This window comes from Camelus bactrianus, chromosome 9 (genome assembly GCF_048773025.1).
Source record: "Camelus bactrianus isolate YW-2024 breed Bactrian camel chromosome 9, ASM4877302v1, whole genome shotgun sequence".
In the NCBI taxonomy this organism is placed as follows: domain Eukaryota; kingdom Metazoa; phylum Chordata; class Mammalia; order Artiodactyla; family Camelidae; genus Camelus; species Camelus bactrianus.
Genome location: NC_133547.1, coordinates 52,210,096 through 52,233,323, shown reverse-complemented (window position 1 = coordinate 52,233,323; position 23,228 = coordinate 52,210,096). Strand labels below are relative to the sequence as shown.

Genomic DNA, 23,228 nt, shown 5'->3' with positions numbered 1-23,228 from the left:
AGGGAAGAGGTGAATGCTCATATCAACCCCATGAAAAGTAAGACCTGTGCCGTCCCATTCTAGGGTCCTCTGGAACAAACGTGTTGCCCACCTGAGCACCAGCCTGAACAAGCGAAGCCTCAAGGCAGATGGGGGGGGGTCTGTGCTCCCCAGGAACCCAGACACAACCAAGAGGCATCAGAGGTCCCAACCCCCCCGGAGGCCCCAGAAACTTCTCTGTCAGAAACCACAGAACCTGTTTGTGAACGTTCTGCCCAGACTGCCCGAGGGAGAACACAGGCAAATGCAGAGGCAGTTTCAACCTTTTTATTCAAAGCAGCTTCTCACAATGTATAAATACTGCGTATTAGCACACATGAAAAATACAACTTCTAAGGCACCCAGAAATGTGTTCATACACGTTACAGGACCATTCACAAAGAGAGTGTACAATTTGCTCTAGACAGTCAGCATTTGATAAATCAGAAGATTATTATCCCTCAGGACTGCACCCAGTCTCGGGTAATATTTACAGCGCGGTGAGAAAGGGTCTTCTGTACCTGCTTTTATAAGTCTATGAAGTACTCATACTTACAAATACTCAGAACTAGTTAAAGACTCTCCCGTGACAACCTGGCAAAATAAAACGAGTAGCCTAATTTGCAAAGGTCTCCTTGGATTTTGGTGTGTGTGCTAGACCCATGATCAAATCCAAACACCCCCAGGGTGGGCTGGGTACGTTTTTGGTAGCCTGCTTCATTATCAGAAGTTTGGTGATAAGCCTTACCACTGGAAAACCACTTCTTAAATCATTTCTCAACTGGTTAATGGATTGATGATTTCATCATGAATGAGAATGGAGCATGACTTAGTGTGAGAATTGAAGAGAATTCTCAGGCTAAACAGGAGTTGGAATGGGTCAATGGAAAACACAAAGGACGCGGAAATTCAGCAGCTGCAGGATCTCACTGCTCAGTGTGGACACATCTGAAAAACTCCGCTGGAGGTTCCTATTCAGATGGAGCAGTCTACACTGGTCAGATCTCCTGCAAGAATGCCGACCTCCACTCTTCATGGTACGGATAAAGGCTGGAACTACACAGTAGAAACACTCACTTGAGATAGCGAGTTTCAATTTGAGAAACTCACTTTTCAGAGCCTCCTCAAGGTGACAAACAAATCCCTGTGTGTGGCCAGCCAGGGGGAGCATGAGGCTGGTGGAAGTGAGTTTCTCTGTGCCATGAAGCGTGCACATCTCTGTCTAGATGTGCCCACAATCCATGAAACTCGTGCTTTGTTGGAATAATGGAATTCTTTGGTCCTTGGTTTTATGAAAGGCAATATTTTCACAATCCTGTCAACACGGACATCAGCAAATGACTTCAAGCTGGGACTAATGGCACAGGGACAAATTAAATACTAGATGGAAAATGTTACACCCTCCAAACTTCCCAGAGTTGCCTTAATGGGCTTCAGCATGAGGCCAGGTGTTGGGCACAAGAGGCATGGTCAACCCATAGAGACACCAGAGCTGAAGTTTAAAACTAGGTGTCAGTTTTTCTGACTGACACACACACTGCAAGTACTTGAAGCCCATCTCCATCCTCATGGTGGATAAGTTGACTTCATGAACACTTACTCGAGATGAACCAAATCATCTGACATTAGCCGTGCTATAGCCCTGGTCCTGGTCTCAAGATTATCTATCTGTAAAGCCTTGGTAAGGAGAATCAGTAGGTAATTATGGAAGCATGGCCAACTGAAAAGAATCATAATTAAAAAAAATTTAAGTCCCAAATTTTAGTTGACTTTATTAGATTCCAGACACAGTGGATGCACTGCCAATGAGCTCCATGACTTACGCTCCATTAAAACAGCCCCAGGTGGACGGACTCAGCTGATGTGTACGTTCTGCATCTGGTCTGCCTGTCCCCTGCTAAACTGAGGTTCGGTATGGCTTAACACACGTAGTCCATGGATAAGACGCTCAGGACACATGGGAATGCTGATTATGTAACTGAAATTGACTTGAGATTGTCTACACAGTAAGACTCACATGTAAACTTTGTTAACGTCTCTCAAGGAGTGCTGACCTCAGCCAGACTGGACATTTCCAGGTCACCTGCAAGGAACCTGGGGTCAACCGCCAAGGTCAGGAGCAGGAAATGCCATTTGTTCAAAACAAGTGATAGACCAGCAGCCCTCCCTGTGACCGTGTCTAAACCATGTGAATAGTACAAAGGTGGCTCCGGGAAACCTGTCCTTGGTCCATTCGTATGGCCAAAGGCAATCACCAAGGTGCCTCTCTGGCCCCTGACGCCATCACCTCAACCAAACTCTCCAGATCCACCATGGCGTACAGACTCCATGCACAGAGTCCATCTGCATGGCTTAAACTGCTTGGAAGAAACAACCCGTATTACCTTTTATTTTTTTTCAACAAGCTTAAGGCTCTGTTCACAAACTCCATCAACTGCCACACAGTGAGAATTTATGGGGAGATCTTAAACTACGTACGTAGTTGCAAAGGTTGGAAAATTTACCGATCCTACTGGGTAAGGCTTATTCACAAATTCAGTACATTTTCAAATTATACTTCAAACTCAATTACTTTGAGAAAAAGAAAATTAACCTGCTCTCTAACAATATAAGAGCACTAGATTCTAATGGAAAAAAAGGAACAAACCATTGGCACCAAACCAGAATGCTATTTTTTGAAAGAACAAGTGATAGTAATGGAAAAGATTGCCTAAAACGCATATCCTAACTTACCACAGAAATATAAAAGTTTATATTCTGAAAATATATACTGTATTAAAGTCTGTAAGCATTTCAACCAAAATTTGCAGAAATAACTAAGCAACACTTATCTACAACAAAAATATACATGCAAGACACCCCCCCCCAAATGGTTTCCCTTAAATATCTACAAAGGCAAAGTGTAGATTTTTAAAGATTATACAAAACCATTTACAGAGAATAAAATAAAATACTTAAGAAATCTCATTTAGAGTCTTAAATACTGTGTATATTAGTGACGATGTCTAAACTAATATATACAACAGATCTAAGCATCTGAATACAGAAACACAGAAGAGAAGCAATTCTGCATTTTAAATACTCACTTAGGAAGATTGAAAGATGTTTCTATTTGTTTCTCTGTGTTAAAAAATTTCCACAGAAACTAGATTGGAAAATTACACGAATGTGACTAAATTTCAAATTAAGAAAAGTTTACAAAATATTTTTAAACCAACAATTAATAATGGGAAATGCAATTCAGTATCCAGTCCAGGCTATTCTGAAATGTGGCTATCTGGAGATAAAGTTGCACTGATCAAAGTCTATTGTGATTATCACTTTTCCATCCTTATACTAAACTTCGTAGGGGAAAAACATACTTTCATGCTTCAGAGAGAACATTCCCTAGTTTAATTTATACCAAACAAGAATAACAGTTTAAATCAATTCTCTGCTACCTTCTCAGAGTTACCCAGTTTCATTCCCGGAGAGCAATGTTTGATGGTTTTCACCCACAGACATTACTTCAAAGCAGGAAGGGACATGTGGGCGCATTAGTATTAGGCTGAGGCTTCCAAATGGTGAGGAGCTCTGACCACCTTAGCAAAGTTCTCCAAAAAGTCCACCTAGAACAGGGCTGTTAACTCAAATGGTGCCACTGCAAGATGTTAGATGTGAATCACCAGGGACTGGAGAAGAGAGGACAGGAGAGTTCTCATGCATGGCCAACAGGACAACAAAGAGCGGACTGCCCATAAGACTCCTTGACTAAAGAGGTACCCTCAACTTCCCACCACGGCTACTCTTCCAACTCCAAAAGCATTCTGGGATGGTGCTGCCAAGACCAAGCACAATTCCTCGAAGACCTGCCCAGACCCTAGGAAGTGACAGACTGGGTGGGGTGGGGGCAAAGCAGAGGAGAGAGAGGAGAGCAAGGATTCCACGGGTGGAGACAGGATGCTGAGATAGGAGATAAAAAGCGCACGTCTGACCCCTGTCTCGAGAAAGCTACTACCCTGAAACATCCACAGATCTGACAAATTCCAGCCCAGCTTGATGGGCTGCAAGTTACCTGGATTTCATTTATACGTTATCAAAGCTACTATTCAGAAGGTAAAAATTCAGTGGTTCAGTCTACCCTGTAGCAAACAGATTTAACCGACTTTTGCCCAATGTGTGGAACATCCTTCTTGAACTGTGTGGAAACAACGAAAATACAGACTGCCGTGTAAAATACCTCCTGTTCTACGCAGAACCTGGGCATTAACAGCAGGCATTCCACCTCAGTGATGGTCTCATGTTCCTACCTTATCATCAGGGATCCTCCAAGTATTTAGAAGTTCGGATTTGATGATCCAAAGCTATGTTTTAGTCCAAAACTAAAACACTTCAGGTTTTTTCCGGCAGGGAACAAAGGTGGACACTGAACAAAAGGAATTTCCAAACATCCTTTTTTCCATCTCCAATGAGAATCCTAACACTGCTTCTATAGATGTTGAAGGTGGCTAGCCCTAGAAGGTAAACAGAAGGTGAGGTGCTCTTTCTTTAGATGACTCAGAGGTGGTTTGGAAATTATCTGCCAAGGATGAGGCTGTCTAGGGGCTTTGGCATAGCACACGCTGACTTGCTGAAAGGAAGAAGACAAACCCAAGGTGAGATGTGACAACAGGTATTTGGGCAAAAGCAGGTGATTCCCTACAGTAATTCCCTATAGTCTGGGTCTGCACTTCCTACCAGATCCCACATGGACCACGGGGAGGGTACACAGGACTTCCTCTGGCTGGATACAGTCAAGGTGGCTGTCCCCCATGCTGGGTCCCCGGGCCGAGATGTCACAGGTGGCAGGAGAAGGGAAAAGCAAGTGAGCCATTGCCTCTTCCCTGACCCTTGTGAAGTTCTAGGGAAACTCAGGAGACAGGCTTTCTACAGAGGAAACTGAGGCCACCTTAAGGATGGAGGGTCCAGGTAACCTCCAGGTTCACTGTTTAAAGGCCCATGTCTCTAGCTCTAGTGCAGACACCCCGCCTGCTCTCTGGAACACAAAGCGCAGGACCAGGAACCCTCTCCACCTGCCCAGCCCACTGCATCCAGCCACCCTTAAGTCGGGAAACGGGCCAGAGAGAGGGAAAGAGAGACAGACAAACAGAGAGAGAAGAGAGAACTGTAGCAGCAACCCTCCCTCTCCCCAGCCCGCATCCCCTCCCCCAGCTGTGCCCAACTCTCATGGCTCCACCCAACGCTGTCCAAGGAAGGGTCGAGAGAAGCCGGTGACTAACACAGGGAAGAGGAGATGGGCGACCAAAAGTCATCTGAGGACACTGGGGTTGTGATGGCAGTGGGGAAATCACGTCACTCTGAGAATCTAACTTTCTCTGGGTTTGACCCTTAACAGGTTTAAGCCTCACGCAGGACGTGTTGTGTCTCTGCTCTGATCTTGACGTTTACCTTCTCCTCTCCAACCAAAACCAAAACCAAAACCAAAACCCCCTGCTTCCCTGCAGCAAGGCTTTGGGCTGATGGTATGAATACAATGCTGGGGTCCCCATGCAGCCCCGGGCCCTGGGGCAGGAAGCCTCATCCCGGTTACTGCTCCCTGATATGTGTCAACAACCTGAAAAAAGATGGAGAGTCCGGGCTTCTGGAGGCAGAAAGATTCAGACCTTCCACTGACAGCTCAACAGAGTGGGAACACTTTACCCACCAACCTGGACGGCCCAAACCAGACTCAATACCCACGTGGAAGAAAGGGACTCAGAAATCCAAGTGGAGTCATTTGTCCCAAAGAAAAAAGTCCCCCACAATAATGAGCAATCCCCAGACAGGCCCACTCCCCACCCCTTCCTGATGTCACACCATTAGGGGCCGGGGGTGTCTCAGGAGCATTCAGGCTGGAGGGCCCTTTATCTCCTTAAAGGCAGCAGAGTGGGGAGAAAACGCTTCCATGATTTCTCCCAAGAACAGGTATTCAGTTATCACAGGACTGTTTCACATGTAGAAAACCTGGTGCAGGGCTGTTTCTTTCATTCACAGAAATCCTTCCATCCTCATCTCTCTGAAAACTTATTTCAACGTGGTTCTTTGCTAGAATGCACCCAACAGCATGAACCTTGTAGGGGATTTGGTCCAGGGCAGTATGAAAATAATATCTGTGAGAACGACAGATATCATAGTATATAAACAAAAATAAATAAATTAAATAAGTCTGATTAAAGAAAAAACATTTTTCCTAGTAGTTCGTGTTTTTGCAAAACTAGCTTTACATATAATACACATAAATTATCAGAATTTCCACTTACATTGTTTTAAAAATATATATTTAACAAAACACTCCTAAATGTACAATATCTGGGTTTGTAAATCACTCAATTGGGTTTTAAGACCAAGCCCTAGAAGCCACACAGATTTGCATCAGAGAGGAGACTGAGGCAGGCTCTACACGATCGTTCTGCTCATTGGTCTGGAGACTCCCTAAGACTGGCCAGCCCTGGTCACTGAGTCTGCACTTAACCAGGGAGAGCCATGGCAGCCAAGTCTCCAAATCAGAGGCACTGTGTAGACGCAGCCTGAGTCGGAAGGATGGGGAAACTGGTCTTCCCCTTCCTGGACCAGGATGGTGCATTTCAGCAAGTGGGGACAGGGCAGGGGTACCCGGCAGAAGCCTGGGAAGATATAGCCCTCGATAGCTCTCCAGCCAGGTGGGGAGGGGACGTGGGGGAGGCCAAGTATGCTGCGTTTCCCATCGTGACACAAAACCAAACCAATGAAGAGCAACCAAAGGACACGAGGACATGGATACAACCCTAGTATAAAGGGACACCTTGACAGACTCCTTGGCCGGGCATCCGCTGTGCTCCAATTTCTGAAACACAGGGCAGAGCTAGAAGTCACATGCCCATGAGCACTGGGGCAAGTGAGCCAGGGCCCTCAGACTTCGTAAATTTTGTCCTGCAGGTAGCTGAACAGGGAATCCAGGCCTTTGGAGGAACTCCAGAGTTGCTTGAGCATGAGGCATTCTTTCTCGTTCACATCTTCGAGCACTGACTTCAGGAAGCTCCGGACGAGACATTTCGACTCCTCCAGCACCTGGAGGGAAATGCACAAGCCTTGTTAGCCAGCGCCCGGGACTCTGCTCCAGAAGGGCACGCGTGGCCGAGCTAACCTTCCCATGTCCAAAGCCAGAGGAGGCTGCCTCCCATAGTTCAGGGCTTCCCAGGCCCTGTGTTCCCCGCAACGCCGGGAACAGAATCCAGGTGGGCTGAGATGTGGAGCCCTCAGACCCTGGGATAGCTGAGTGGGCCCCGTGGTTCTCCCACCCCAAGAGCTTGGCCTTTTACCCAAGGGGGAGACAACCTCAGTGTCACCTTCTATGGATGAAAAAGTCATGAAAAAGTTTGGGAAATACTGCTCTCAGGAGCTCCCGGGCAACTGAACTCAAGAGTGGGTGGGGACCACAGAGTAAGACAATGAAATGAATTAATGGTTGTCTAAGTATCCAAATGAGCCACCCCAACAACAGTGCCCCTGCCCAGGCTCAGCAGTAAGAGCAGCAGTAAAAATAGCATCCGTCATCGTAACAGTGAGTAATAATAACTGCAAGCACCAATTGTAGTAATGAGCAACACTCCTGATAGGAACAAAAGTAGTAATACTGCAGTATTGTAGAAGTTCTAATGGTAATGTTAGCAATAGCAGTAACGGTGACAACAGTAATAAACTAGTATTATAGTAGTGACAACGGCTATAATATTAGCATTATGGCAGTAATAATGGTAATAACAGTAATAATCATCATCAAAACGAGTAAGAACAGTTGTAGCAACCACAGTAATAAGCACAATGCCACTGCAACCACCGTTAACCAGAGGCCCTAGGAGAGGTACTTTTCACGCATTCTTTCATTTCTTCCTCATGTTAACTCCACACATAGGTAGTATTTTTATCTCCCCATTATGGGGGAAAGACCTGGCGGATGTGGCCGGCAGGCCCTGGCGGATTCTGCAGGCTGCACTGCTGACAGGCAGAGGGCCTGCGGGAAGCGAGGCATCCGAGCATCCTTCCCTGGCCTCCACCATGCTCCGTGGACACCAAGGCTTCAGCTCACAGCCTTGCAGAGCGCTTTCAAGCAGAAACAAACAGGACAAGAGCTCCCACGCCCAAGCAGGTGGGAAAGGGGTGGTGGTCCTACGCCTCGTCTTGGGCTGGAGGCTAATGGTGATGAGAAAGGGCTGGCAGGCCAAGACTGCCTCTTCCCTCCCAAGAATTTCTCCAAAGAACACCATCTCCCAGGGGCCGTGGGGAAGATTCTACTTCAGTGAATCACCCCAAAGCTCATAATTGCTAACTGTGAACAGGAGAGACTTCCTAGCAGCATTTCTTCAGCTGCTGGTTTCACCTGAGCACCTCCGCTGCCCAGAGACCAAACCCTCAGTGGAGCTCCGGGGCCTTTCTCCCATCTGCCTTTTCTGTCTGCTGTCCCTCAGATACCCTGTGCACCTGCTCACCCCACCACGAGCTGCTGCCTAAACTCCACGTGGGGTTTTGGACTCACGTGCCCTCGCTCATGCCTTTTCTTCTGTTAAGAATGTCTGCCTGCCCCTCTGCACAGCTGTCCCTAGATCACCAACCACCCCACTTTGCCCAAGCCCATGGGGTCTCCTGGGACATGGGGTTTTCGGTACTAAAACCAGGAGAGTCCAAGACAAAGTGGGACAAGTTGGTCACCACGGTTATCAGGAAGAATAAAAAAGAATCCACAGAAAGATTAGTGAAGAGCCTGGCCCATAATAAGTGTTCCCCAACCCTCTCACTCTCACTGGGACCATTAGGCTTCCCAGGAGTGAAGCTTACATACAGTAGGTACCCATGAAAGGCTGAGGCAAATCAAGGGAGGTGTGACAGCTGGGTGTAGGTTCAGTGTAAATGGGGAGAAGGAAGGGGGCAGTCACGGGTCTGCCCGCAATCCAGCCCCGCATCCCCGTGATCACGATACTGAAGCCCAGAGTCCCGGGCCTTCCGCTCCCAGAGTCTTTCTCATTTCCTGCCCTGGCCCTTAATCCACCTGCAATGGCTGTTTCCATGCAGCGTGCAGAGTGACTTGTGTGAGATAAAATCGACACTTAATTAAAACCCGGCGCCTCTTTGGAGGTATTATTTATTTATCTGTGTTTCAATGTGTCGAGTGGTGATGTTTAAATGGGCTGAGGGCTGGGCAGGCAGCAGGAACGAGGTTCACGGACGGCGAGATCTGCTCTTTATCGTCTCCTGGCTGCTTAACACCCTCTGTCCTTACTCATCTTTACTTCTCATTTCTCTGAAAACCAGAGCTGGTCTGTGTTTTCATGTGTGTTTAGGACTTTCTTTTAAGGACACATTTCTACCCCAGAGAATAAATCTCTTCTGTGAGGTTTTCAAACTGGAGCTGGCAGGGAATATCAGACAATGCTGACCATCTCCCTTGAGATTTAAGTCTCAGCACTGAGAAGGGACATCTGCTAAGTGACACGGGGACTTTCACGTACTCTCTGTGTGTCCTTTGGCAAGTCAATCACTCCGTCTGGCCTCAAGGCCCTCATCTGTAAAATGGATCTACTGCAAGGACTGCACACAAAGACGCAGGAACTCACCACCGCGCTGCAGGATGCCATCTCCTTGACCCGCAACATGACCTCCTGGCTGAACGTGGTTGGCCAGAAAACCTGGGACACCAGCCCTCGGCTGCATGCCTCCTGGGCAGTGAGCTTCCGCCCGCAGAAGAGCATCTCGTTGGCCTGAGAAAGCAAAGGCAGAAGAAGGCTGAGAGGCAGAGCGACTCGCTGTCATTAGTGAGTGTGGACTAGCCGAGTGCACCTGTCCCAGTTCTTGGAGGCAGGATTCTTAACCAGGGGTCAGAGAAGCTTTGGGAACCACATGCAAACACTTGTGTTGAGGTGCATCTTTCTGAGCAGAGGGTGCAGAGCTTCCATTAAATTTCCCCAAAGAAGCCAGGTACCTACAGGGCTTCGTCTGCCCAATACCCATACCCACGTCTGGCGGCAGACCCGCAGGATTGGACACATACCTCAGTCCAGGTACCCCATCCATGACGACCAATTCAGGAATGAGCAGATGATCTACCCTAGACATTACAGCTCTCCATGAGGTTTCCAAGCTGGAGAGGATGGGCAGAGTCTTTCTCCCTCAACTGAGCCCAGGGCCACCAGCTGCTGTGTCCCCATGGAGAGGCAGGGCCACAAAGACAGGCGGGATGCGGAAGAACAGTACTGATGGCACTTGGACTCCTGGACCCACACCTCAAAAGGAGGGGCCCCTGCTGGACCTGCCAGTTATGGACACCATTAAATTCCCCTTTTCCCTCCTTTAAGCCAGTTACAGTGTTTTCATCACTGGCAGAGTAATACCCTAATCCCAGTGCAGAGAGACACGCCTCTCCCAGTGGCCAGGGGCTGCGCACAGGCACTGCCCAGCTGCAAAGGGTGGAAATGCCTTCTGCCTTCTGAGTTGACCTATGCACCCCCCTCTCCAAAGAATTTCCCTTGACTTTGGAGTGTGCAGCTGGCGTACACGTTCTGGGAGGAGCTATGTGGATAAGGACCCAGGCATAGACAGAGCACAGTGCAGTCACTCGCTGTAACTTACCAACGAGTAACTCTCCCACTGATAATTAGGGTGAGATGGTCACGGCCATGTGATGGAGCCCCCCTCCCCTTCAGGACGAACCCCCACCTCCTTCACACAGCAGACAATCCAGTCCCCCCCACCACCAACTGCTGTCCATCTGCCTCCCCTTTCCTTGCCTTCCCGGCCCTGAATGCTCAGAGGCTCTTAGATGGACGCTGAAATGTTGAGGTCTCTCAGCCTCTGGATCTACACACAGGTTTCCCTTTGTTCCGGCTGTCACTGGTGGGTCATGATGACCCAAAGGACAATCTTTAACACCAGAGGAGAGAAATCTGTCAGGTTGGTAATAGGCCTACAGGATGCCTGTGGCTGGAGGTCTGAGACAAATACGTGCCACTGTATGTATTTAGAAACAACTCCGTCTCAGGAAGAAGAAAGGTAAGGAAGGAACTCAGGAGGAGCCAAAGAGGACACAGCCAGCAAGAACATGTCTCAGTCAGCAACATGCTCGGAGTCTCAGAAATGGCTGAAATAAAATAATGAGATAAGCCTGTACAATGTTAACATTTTTGTGATTGCGAAGGACGACAAGAACCGGGCAGAGCATGGTCGCCAAGATCAAAAGGGAAAGGGCTTGCTTCCCGGGCCCCCTGCCTGCCTCATTTTCCTGCCACTGCTGAGACTGTGAGCGGCCCAAAGCAGCCCGAGCTCCTGAATCAGAATGGCCTTGCAATCCACCTGTGGGCACTGCTGCGTGGACACCGGCTGGCAGCAACTCTAGGGAGGCAGAGGAAGAGGAGAAAGCCAGGAGACTCCACAGGCCGGGGCGCCCCTGGGATTCTACCTCTGTGAGGGGCCATATCCTACTCAGCACAGAGGAGGGTCAAAATTGTGGGGACCTGAATCCAAGCGTCACAGGGAGGGACCCGCCCCAGAGACAGAGAGGCTTACCAGCGCGACGCCCAGGATCTGGGGGAAAGTGTACGAGGAACAGCCGGCAGGCGTGAGGCGGATGGTGGCATAGGGGGTCTGAAACCAGGCCTTCTCACTGGCCCACACGATGTCGCACAGGGGCAGGATGGAGGCGCCCAGGCCTAGGGCGGGCCCATTGATCGCCACCACGATGGGCTTCTTAAACTGGATAAAGGCCTTCACAAAGTCCCTGGGGAAGAGAAGAGACCCTTGTTAGCAGGTGACCAGGCCTGCTGAGACCCACTGACACCTTGATTATGCCAAAGCAGAAATAAGCTTCCCTAAGTGCTCCCAGACACTGAGCCCTGGAGCTGTGGGTACAGCATGGCACACTCAGTGCTTGGTACAAGGTTTTCAGAGGGAAACTCATGGGATGAACACACGTCCCAACTGGCCCAGAGGGTCCCAGGTCACGCTCGCATCCGATTACCACGTCCTTCTCCCCGACAGATATGGACAAACTGAATATACTAAGGAAGACAGCCTGAATGTTAAGGTTCTGAACAGAACCAAAAGGAGGGTGTTACAAGGAGGCATATTTGAACTCAAGGAGAGACGGGATGTTCTAAGGGCACTGGCCGAGGGTGGAGTGGGCAGCTTCGGGACGTAAGAACTCCTCATGATTGCAGATATTCCAAGTTTGGTTCAATGATCATGCTGGGTGATGCTGCAGACGGAATTCAAGCTTCAGATGGTGGGCACAGGAGGAGACTGATGACATTTAAGATCTCTTTCACTCCTAGGCCTGTCTGATTCTGAGTTACCTAAAGGGATGCCAGACTCACTGAGGGTGGTTCCGGAATGCTGACGAGGGTCTGTGTGTTTGGGTGGCTTTGACAAAAATCAGGGAAGGACGCTGGGCTTCCCTATAGGCACGAGGCACCTGGAACCATGGCTACGGATTAGGCAGTATTTTATCTCCCTGCTCGTCTGCACTGAGCAAGATCACAGCGTGCATCTTTACTGTTGAGCAGAAGACACCTGCAATGCCCCCTACTTCCTGTCCCTTAGAACGCTTTTTGCCTTCCCCTAGTTGCTATATATGGTCTATAACAGTTTAATATTCATTTGGACGTGGAGGGAAGATCCGGATGTCTACTAAAGCCTGCATCCCTCATTATTCTTAGGTGGAAAATTGGAAACTAACAAGAACGCACAAGAATAAAATCCAAACTCCCAACCATGACCCTGGCCTGCCTCTGTTTACCTCTGCAGACTTAACTCATGTCTCTCTCACCCCTGCTCCCTGTGCATGAGCTGCAGGGGCCTTCTGAGAGTTCTTGGAAAACACCATCATCACAATGTGCAATTATCCTAATTATTTGCTTGCTTACTTGTCTTTGAATTCTCCTTCCCCTTCAGCTCCTTAAGGAAACTCACAGGTCTGCCTTGGGCGCCACCTGGACTCCCTACACATTGGAATCAACACTCAGTAAGTAACCTCCCAGAACGAGAGCAAAGACGGCAGAAGCGTGGCAGTGACGCACTCGCTACTCACCAGACCTGGTTTCCCTCCCCTCTCCTTCCTGAGTCTACAGTTAGAACATGTTTCCCAGCCTCCCTTGCAGTTGGCTGTGGCTAAGCAACCAAGTGCTGGCTGATGGGATGTGAGTGGAAGCCAAATCCACACTACTAGGCCTGGGCAAGGGAACCTCCCACCACACAGTCTTTCAAGCCCCCTCATCTTGACAAGCATGGCAGTCCTGGAAGACATCTGTTGAGCTACAAGATGGAAGGAGTTTGGGTTCCTGAGTCACCACCTGGAGGACAGCCATGGGCTGTTCAGTAACCTCCGTTCAAGGTTCACATATGCGAGAAGCCAATTTCTATCAGAACGTTATATATATTTGGGGATTATTTGTTCCAGCAGCTAATACTTAACTAATGCAAATATCAAGCTGATTTGTCACTTCTTGATTGACACTGTGCCTCTAGAATTCTAATCTAAAGATGCAGGTATCACAGTGATACGGGGGTGGGGGTCAGATGGACTGTGAGAAGACTGCTCAACATTCTACTGGGACAGGGGTGTCTTCAGACCCATGTCATCATGAAACTGCGTGCCCAGGCTTGAAGCGCTGCATTTCCTGACTTCTGCTGACTCATTGTGAGTAGATGACGGAGTTATCTCAGCCCTGCTTGTGGCTGACCCCGGGAGGACACCGCTACACAGAGGGGGACCTGGCACCATGGCCTTCTGAGTCCTGGTTTTCTGGTGGCCCATTTCCTGGCTTGACTTCCTGACTTCACGGCCTCAGTCACTGGTTTTAACATGTGCTTTTTATGTTTACCAAATGCAGTTTGGAGTCTGCAGGGAATGTGGGGCTTCTTTGCAGGGTCCTGGGAACCACAGGGACATTCCATTCATAACCCTCCTCGTACAATTTGACACTTGGATCTCAGAGTTGGGAAGGATTTTAAGAGTTTCCGAGCCAGATCTTCCACTTTTGCTCCATAGCCTCCTGTGGACGCACCATCTGGCCTCTGGGGACCAATCTCAATACAAAAGGTCCACGCCAATCAACACATCCCCCTGCTGCAGGCCTCTCGGAGGTCCCTGTGATACTCCTATTCGCTCTGCTTCTTCATCCATGGCCCTTCAGGAACACACCCTGACCCTCATGACTGTCCAGAAGCTCTCCCACCTTCCAGACCCCAGAGACTTTCACACTACTGTTTCCAACCTGACTTCTGTGCAGGGGCACCAGCGACCCCCAAGGAGGGCTCAGCCCTGAGCCTCCACCCCCACCCTCCCTGTTCCAGTCCAGTAGCCTCATTCATCAGTTCATTTCCTCGATGCAAAACTGTGATGCGCAGACCCTGCCCATGCTTTTCCTATCACCTCAAGCAGTAGATCTCTATCACCAGGGCCCACTGGATGTAGAAGCCAGACAACAAACAGGATATTGCATTACAGATGCTGCCACTCAGATATCCGATCCTGGTTTGGTGGCGGGGCTGTGCTGGGGAGGTGGCTCACTGTCTTCCCAGCATCAAAGTCCTTCAGGTTGACACCAGCCCTTGCTGCTCCCTTGACTCTATGGAGCCTTGGCTTCTGCTGGCTGGAGCTGCTGGGCTGGTCTGATGTGGCAGAGACAGCGGGAACTCTGGGGGGTCTGAAAGACTCAGGGTCAAGTCTCAACACTGCCCCTAACTAGTGGTGAGACCCTGGACAAGTTACTCAGTCTCCGGGGCCTCATTTTGCTTCTTGTGAAGTGGGAGAGCCCGTGCTGTGTCCTGTTAGGTCTCCACGATGATTAAATGCGACTGTCCACCCCGGGCACCAGCACCATACCAGACACGCAGGGAGCCTGATCCGCCGCTGTGATTACGTCAGCAAATGTAGGGAGGGCGGACACAGCTTTCATTCAGTTCTCAGTGGTCTGTGATCTGCTCTCCTGGCCTAAAGGAGACTCAAAGCAAAATTCTGCACAGGGGATATTTAGATTTCTGCTGGCAACTGTGACCCGGCTACCCATTCCCTTTGACCAGAGTCATGGGGTGCAACTCTCCCACTGCCAAAGCTCAGAGCCAAGTTAGCAGGGACCGGGCCCGTGAGCACCAGACACACACAGTGACAGCCATCCTGGGCCCCTCCGAGGGCGGCTCTAGAGGCCCACCTCATAGTCAGACGCAGGCTCAGCTAGAACTTGGGGCTGGAAGGAACAGCAGTAACAATGAAAATAATCCTTTACACTTATCCTAAGTACCCACTATGACCAGGGATGGTCCAAGTATTTCCCCTAGGTTATCTGATTACTCTTCGTTTTAGCAACCTGCCAGCAGGCCGTCGCATCCCCTGTGAGCTCAGGTGAGGGCAGCCTTTCTTCCGGGAGGGGGCAGACGGCTTTGTCTGGGTCCTGGATAGAGGGTTCTGTGGAATGAACCATCTGAGCTCTTCCCACATCTGCTAGTTCTTTCAGTGGACACCTGCAGAGCGAAGGCCGCGTCCCGGGCCAGGTGTGTGTGCGTTTTCTTTAGGAAACTATGAGGATGGGGAGGGAGCACCGCTGGAGGGGGCCGCAGCCGCGCGGCAGGCCCAGACCCTCGAGGTTAGCCCAGCTGAGACTGTGCGTGTCCCGAGAGAAGTGCAAGGGATGTCAGTAGTTAGTTCCAAGGCTCTGTGGCTAAACGACGTCTCAGCCGTGCTAGATGCTGAACAAGGTTCTTTCACAGGAGACTGCATATTGTACATACATTAACATGTCTGGAAAATCTGCGGGACTTCCTGTGGGGACAGGACTCGGGGGGCAAGTGCCCCTCACTCTTCTCGGGAAAGCTGCGGAAACTTCTCTGGGAAATGCTTCTCTGCATTTTATTTCTAAAACTTTCACTGCTCTCAGGCAATGTGCAGAAGCCTCTTGGTTAGCCTGGGGCAGGGGTTCTCCACCCTGACTTCATATTAGAACCACTGAAGGAAACTTACAACCCAAGATGCGTTCCCCCCACCACAACTCATTAACTCCCAGGGGGACAGGACTGCCAGGGGGCTGCCAAGCAGCTGGATTTTGGAAAAGCTCCCTGGGGATTCTGCACCATCGAGGCAGAGAACCAGTGGTCCAGGCAACACCCTCATTTCCTCTCCTCAGGTCCTCACCAGCTCACAAACTAGGAACTTTCCCTCCCTCTGAAGCACTGGAAGAACCTCCGCTCCAGCTTTCCCTCTGCTCTGCCCAAGAGGAACTCTCCTTCCTGACGAGATGGCAAACGTCTGAGCTCCACGGCAAATGTCTGAGCTCCACGAACTGCATTTCTCTGGAGATGAGCTAATGCGCTCAGCCTCTCCTCCCATTTGGGAGTCCAGCTAGTGCCTCCACTGAAATCTGTAAACCAGATGAAGGAGATGGCCCAGGCTTTCCTCAGGCTGCAGAGATGGGCGCCTCATCCCTGACAGTCCCGTAAATGAGGAGGGAAGCTTGCTGGAGCCCCTGCTGCTCCCCTCACAACAGGACAAGGCAGCTGCAAAGAGACACAGCTGAGTCTGAGCAGAGACCAAACCCCTGCGAACAGCATGAAACCATGACGCCTTTCCCAGTAGCAGGGTTCAGACTTTCCTTGTCTCTTCCAGCAAGAAGCTGGCCACGGGAAGCACACAAGTGTTCTGAAGCAGAGATTCCAGCGGGCGCCTCCCTTTGAAGAGGGACTCGGAACCCCACGTGCAGGCATCACGGAGTCATCTCTCAGACACTCTACATCCCTGGGAAACCTCCCACGGCCACACGGGAGTCAGCCTCCAGGCAACACTGCCACAGTGCAGTGAGACTGCAGGCCCCAGAAAACCCCTAAAACATGGCCCAAGGCTCCACGACACCATGCGGAGTGAGTGTTCATTCTCATTGGATCAGGTGGCATCACTGAACCATGACATGTCTAAGTGCCACGTGGGGTGTGGCAGTGGGCGTGTGTGCCCTTCCCGGGGCCAAGGACTCGTGACAGCCCTGCTGGAAGTCACACACACTTACTTTTGACAAATTTGCAAAGAATAGGGAAATAACTACCCTCCAGTGTCCCAAAAGAGTTACTGATCTTTGGGATTGGATGTCATCCCCAGGATCCCAGCTTTTGCCCCAAACACAACGAGAAAGGGGGAAATGCTCCCCAGCCCAATGGGTCTACAGATACACAGCTGCCTAGGTCCCTCCTCCTCCCCAGGGCTGAGCCACGTCAGCTCCAGGAGGCAGGGACACCTAGAAAAGCAAAGATTCCACTATGAGGCAGAGGGTGGGAGTAGTGTGTATAATACTTGGACGTTACCAGATCCCAGGCTTAATGTAAGGAAATAAAATCTCTTTTTGACCAAAAGAATAAAATGGGATGTAACTAAGAGAGCAAAGACATCCCTCATTTTGGCAGGAAGATACTGGATGCCCAATTAAACTCTGAATTTCAGATAAACAAAAAATAATATTTTTAGCTTAAGTATATCCCAAATAGTACATGGGATGGGATATACTTACAATTAAAAAGTTCTTTGTTGTCCAAAATTCAACTTTAACTGAGCAGCCTGTATTTCTATGTGCTAAATCTGGCAGCGCCAGGCAGGTCCCCGTGTGTCCGAACACGAGCAGAGCTCACCTGATGGCTTCTGCAATCCGGGTGCTCTCCTTTCTCCGGTCACTGGACAACCGGCCGATCAGGTAGGAGTAGTCCAGGCCGCTGCAGAACACGCTGCCCACGGCGCTGAGAAGCAGCAGCTTGCTGTCATCCGCGGCTGCGTTGCAGAGCGCACGCCGGACCTCCTTCATGATCTGCAAGTAGAGATGGATTCGGGGGGATGGTGAGTGTTCATCTGTAAACTAGGGGCCTTCAGACCTACGCCCACCCCTGGGTGCGGTGGTGAGGAAATCTGCTCTGAACATGAGTCACGTCCAGACCAAGCAAAGAAAACACCAAGCCAGACTTAGCGCATCATCCCCGAATCAGCACAGAACACTAAGGAGGTGCCAGCGGGGCCGCTGGCTGCAGACTCGGAAGCGTGGCTTGGAGCCATCTAATCCTTGGTCAATCTCTGTAAATCTTCTTCCAGTGTTTGTTTGTTTAGCCCATTTCGAGGTGTAGGAAAATATTCCCGTGCACAGCCCAGGGGAGGCCTGGTTTAATTATACTCTCGCTTATCCTTAATTCGACTAAGATGCTCACACGGCTTGGAGAAGGCACATGGGAAGTGGGTTTTGGCATTAGACCCACAAAATTGTCAAGGTGTCGAGGAAAAGAACCATTAGGCACAAATTCTGTATCCAGCTAAACCGTCATTCAAAGGCAGTGGTAAAGATTAGGCACTTTCTGTAGAAGAATGTTTTTACCACCCTTAGACCCTCACTGAAAGAACTAAAAGAGGATGCACTTCAAGAAGAAGAAAACTACATTCAGAAAGAAAAACTGATGTGTAAAGAACAGCACCCAGCAAAGAAATGGGTGAATGTGTTAATAAATCAATATAAGAATTAACTATAAAAATCATCATACTGATAGCGACTAACTGAGGGTTGGGGCTGAACCAGAGTCTCAAGACAGAGACTACAGCCTTGAGCGATAACATCTGGGAAGATGATTTGAGTTAGGACGCGCCAAGGTTATGTGTCTGGGAGTGGTGGCACAGAGGTCATGATCACATGCAGGCTTCCCTATGTGTAAGTAACTTAAGGAAAACTTCTTAAAAGTTACATGAATGACAATGAATGGATGGGCATAAAATAAAGGAAGTTCAATCACTCGATCCAACAGAAGTTAGGGAAGGAGGATGAAGAAATGCAGAAAGTACACAGTAAGAAGAAAAATAATACAAAGGCATGTGCTTGCCTGAGTGGAGCTGACAGTCCAGTGGGGGAGACAGTAAGTGAACAGGCTTTTAAAGGATCATTATTAATTATTCAACAGGCAGAATCACAGGGTACAGTGGAGAAATTTTCTGAGAGTAGTGTTTTTTAAATGATCCTTTAAAAGACCCTCCCCCTTTTGTTAAGCAAGTGGAAGTGCCAGGGATTGAATCCGCTCATTTCTACACAATATTTTATTCCAAGCAAAACTCCTGCAAAGTAAGGAATGGTAACCAATCCTGCAGACGAAGCAAGGGACTCAGAGAAACAAAGTAAGATGTTCAAGGTCACCAGGAAGAGGCAGAACCACGATGCAAACCTCATCCTGACATACCTTCTCTTTCCACTACTGCATCCTGTAGGGTGCCTCAAATAAATGGGTGAATTTTAGTGGAAAAAAATAGGACTAGATGTCAAACTGCATCACGAATCTCCAGGCCTGGGCTCTGCAAGGATGGGAAAAGCACTTCCCACCCTAACAGGGGATAAGCCGCAGACATTCATTTTGAACATCAGAAAAGCTAACAGGCCACTATCATGTGGGTCCTTTAATCCATCTGCCTCCAGAAATAGACACACTCTCACCTACGTATGAACTCTATTTCTCCGAGAGGCAAATAAAAGAAAGCCCCGCTATAAAGACGTGAGCTGCAGTTTTGCACGAGACTCAGAGAGTAGCCTCCCCGTCTGAGGGCACACACACTTGTCAATTAGCAAAGACAACGTCAAACAAACCGTCGCTTTTTTATGAGTTAAACGGAAAGTAAATTTGTGTTTTATTCATGCAACAAAACTGCAAATTACACTTTAAATCTAAAAAAAATACAGTTAGTATACCTTTCCTTTGCCTTTCTCGTCTTGATAATCTAATTTGGACTGATGGCTGAGGTTCTACCTTCTTGAAGGTCACCCCCCCCCCCAGTTTTCTAATGTAACTGGTTTGTTTAAAGGAAAAGGTTCTAAACCCATGCCTTTGCCTTCTTAGACAGAACTCACTGCACACAGGTAGCTACCTCTCCATGTCACTTGCTAGCCTGCAACAGAGCAGTCCCCCCAGTGCAGGGCGTGCCTCTGTAACAAACGGAGCGAGACCACTGTGCATCTTAAAGTGCTGAATCTGTTCTTGAGATTCACTGCCCTTGTCATGCACCTGCCAGCCTCCACTTGCTCCTGTGTCAGTATCTGCGGGAGAAAGCACACTCTCCCCCAGCCACTTCTACCTTCTGATCTGCCGTGGGATGGAACCAAACAACCACATCCATTAATCATGGGTCTAAAAAGGGAGCAGACCAGGATCCCTCCCCCTCCTTCAACTTTTCCTGAAAGCGTGCAGACTTGTTAGTAGGTTATTGTGATTGTCCAACAGAATAGCCTAGGAGTGTGGACTCTCATGGTTGTGATGGAAACAGAAAGAAACACATGAGAGAGCTATTTAAGAATTAACTGGCTTGAGGACAGTGTGGATATGGCAGGTGTGACCAAGAGGGTGTGAGCTGTGACTCCTGCACGTCTGGGGGGTCCCCGTGGGTGCTGGTGGAGGCGCTGTTTGCTGAGGCTGAGAGCAACAAAGGAAACCAGGAACTGGGTGAGGGCCTGAGGGCCTCTCCTAACGGAAAAGTGGATGTGCTTTCAACCACCAAGACTCGGGACAATCTGTTATGCTGGCTCTGTCCTTAAGGGGTACTTTCATTATTTTCCTGGTTCTTTCCTATATTCCAGACGGAAGAAATATCACAACACACCTGCTAGCCTCAGAATCTAGTTAATACACACAGTAATGTATGAATCTGTGCCCATGAGGCCAATCCAGCCAACGCCATATACACAACTAGAAAAAGAAATGCAATTACCACCGTGAAGGCGGCCTCATTCCAGTCCCCCCGTGAACAAGCAAGGCTGGGTCTGCTGGTGGCCGTTATCTCTGTTTCATCTTAACAAGGACAGGATCCTTTATGTGCCAGGGACTCTGAGAGCCTCTTTGCAGACATTATCTCTAATCCCACAGGGAAGATGCTGTAGAATTCCTATAAATGAGAAAGCTCAGAGAGGCAAAGTAATCCCAAGGTAACAGAAGAGGTAGACTGGAAGAGGCAGGATTCGAACCCAGGTCTGCTAGGCTCCAAACTCTGTATTCCTCCCCTAACACCACCTCTTCATTTCAGTAGGATCTTTCCTTCAGGGCTGCTTCACCCAGTTAGCCAGATTATCCACAGAATCAATCCACTTTGATTGCTGAGAGAACTGAAAACACCACGCCAATAACCGTTTCTCTATTTTCCTCCTGTTTTGTGACCGACAGACACCAATTAGGTATAAAACTCCTAACTAACCAAGCCCACATCTCAGAAGGTGAGAACCCGGGCCCCTTAACAGTCAGATGCCACACGCTTCTATCAGGAGGAGACAATAGTTAACAGTCAAAGCTGCTCCAAAGAGACAGAATGAACCGGGAGACTTTACATTTATTCGGTTTCTCAAAGGAAAATACTGTGCCTTTTTAAAGCACGCTTTTTAAAAGTAGTGAAGTAGAAAAAAAAATCTCAGAAGAACTGGTCTCGGGTGAATGTTCCATGATGAGCTTAAAACAACGTTTCCAGGTGTAGAAACGTGGGAAGGGCCTTTCGGGTGAACCACGGGCCCTGGACTTCTCTGAACCCTATGCAGAGGTCTACACAGCAGAGACTCTCAGGATGGTTCTGAAGGCAGAGTGGGGAGAGGCCCCAAAACTTAGAAGAGGAGCAGCAAGCCACCACCAGCCCCACAAGCTCCACAGGCTTTGGCCACTCTCTTCCCTCAAGGGTTAACAACCATTCTCGACCGTCCCCCCACAACCCCTGTAAAGAGCCATACTCTGTGTAAACCACGATGACAAGACACGTGACTGCAAGTGCAAGGACACGGTGCCTCCCACTCCACCCCACTTCCCGGGCCTCCCTGAGAGCCAAGCCATCTCCCAATCCCAACCTGGGTGGACGGCTACTCCTTGACCGTGTCCCCGCCAAAAAACACAGCCCCGTGTTCTGCCCTCCAGGTCAGCACTGCCACCGTGGAAACGGTAGTGCAGGATGTCGCAGGGACAGCAGTGCAGTGAGCTGTCCTCAGAGGGCCAGACACTGCGCTGAGTGCCCTAGAGAAAGCAAGGGGGGCCGCAGTGGGAGGGCCCTGTCCTCCTGAAGCCGCGTGACCTTAGCCTGTTCAGTTCTTGGGGTCTATGTCTTCTCATCTATAAGATGAGGATGTGATAACCTGCATCAGAAGGGTCCTGGGGGATGAAATGGGCTAAACAGCAACTGCCGACAGTGAGAAGCCACTGCCAGCCGCACTGTGGTCATTTCTGGCACTGACCACTCGGCGCCCTGCCAGGTGCGTCCAGGTGGAGGGACTGCGTGGGGGACTGTCTTCCCACATTCGCACCATTAACAGTTTCTTCCTTGCTCTCCGCTAAGTACCCCATCCTCTGAATGGTGCTATACCTAACTGCATTAAATGTTCACTGTTTCCCTGTTCTATTCACCTAAGACCTAAGTAAGATTAGCATTTTTAAAAGTAATACAGAAAAAAAGATAAACTGGACTTTATCAAAAATGTTTAAACTGTGTATAAAAGAACGCTATCTAGAAAGTAAAAAGATAACCCATGGAAAGCCAGTGCCCCGCTGTGACTGCAGGAGAGGTGCCCCGCCCCGCCCCACCCCCCTCACCTCGGGGGTCAGCGCGTTGTTGTCCGAGGTCTGGCTGGACAACAGGATGTGCGTGAAGCCCTCCTCCTTCCGCACCACGATGTCCCGGAAGCGGCAGTTGCTTTCATTCTGGCGGACGCTGTACCTGAGCCGCTTGTCGAACACGTAGTCCTTCTCCGCTTCCAGCTTCCTCTTCACTGGGCTGGGCAGGTTTAAGCCCCCGTTGGTCAGAGCAGAGCCTTCCAAAATCAGATAAACAAAGTGAGGAATGGACCGGGGACAGGCAGGCAAGTGAGGGATCTGAGGGGTGCTCAGATTTTCACGGAAAAGGTTGGACATGGCCAGGACCCCCAGGCACCCGGTTCCGGGTGGTGAAGGGCCTGGGGCTTAACCGGCACATCTCTAAATCTGGCAAAGGACAAGAGGGCTCCCTGTGAAGGTCCCCCTGTGCAATTCTGATTCCCTTTCCTACCCATTCACCTGGGAGCACCCAGCTTCTGCTCAGATGCCTTCAGCAATGGGGAACCCACTTACGGCCACAAAATGAACAAAACCCAAATAACTGCAGCTTTAGTCACAATCACCAAAAACCAGAAGCAACCAATATGCCCTTTACTAGGTAAATGGATAAACTCTGGCTTCAT

The 23,228-nt window shown here is 49.4% G+C and overlaps 1 protein-coding gene across 1 annotated transcript in view; it reads right to left on the bottom strand.

Moving 5' to 3' along the window:
- Positions 1-291: 291 nt before the first annotated feature.
- The window catches only part of CDYL2 (chromodomain Y like 2), a 150,049-nt gene continuing 127,112 nt past the window's right edge, over positions 292-23,228 (bottom strand). The window contains exons 3-7 of the mRNA XM_074370370.1: positions 22,606-22,823; positions 17,665-17,837; positions 11,569-11,779; positions 9,624-9,767; positions 292-7,083 (exon numbers count right to left, since the gene is read on the bottom strand). Of these exons, the coding sequence (XP_074226471.1) occupies positions 6,925-7,083; positions 9,624-9,767; positions 11,569-11,779; positions 17,665-17,837; positions 22,606-22,823 (905 nt within the window). The 3' untranslated portion in view covers positions 292-6,924. The remainder of the gene's footprint in view (positions 7,084-9,623; positions 9,768-11,568; positions 11,780-17,664; positions 17,838-22,605; positions 22,824-23,228) is intronic.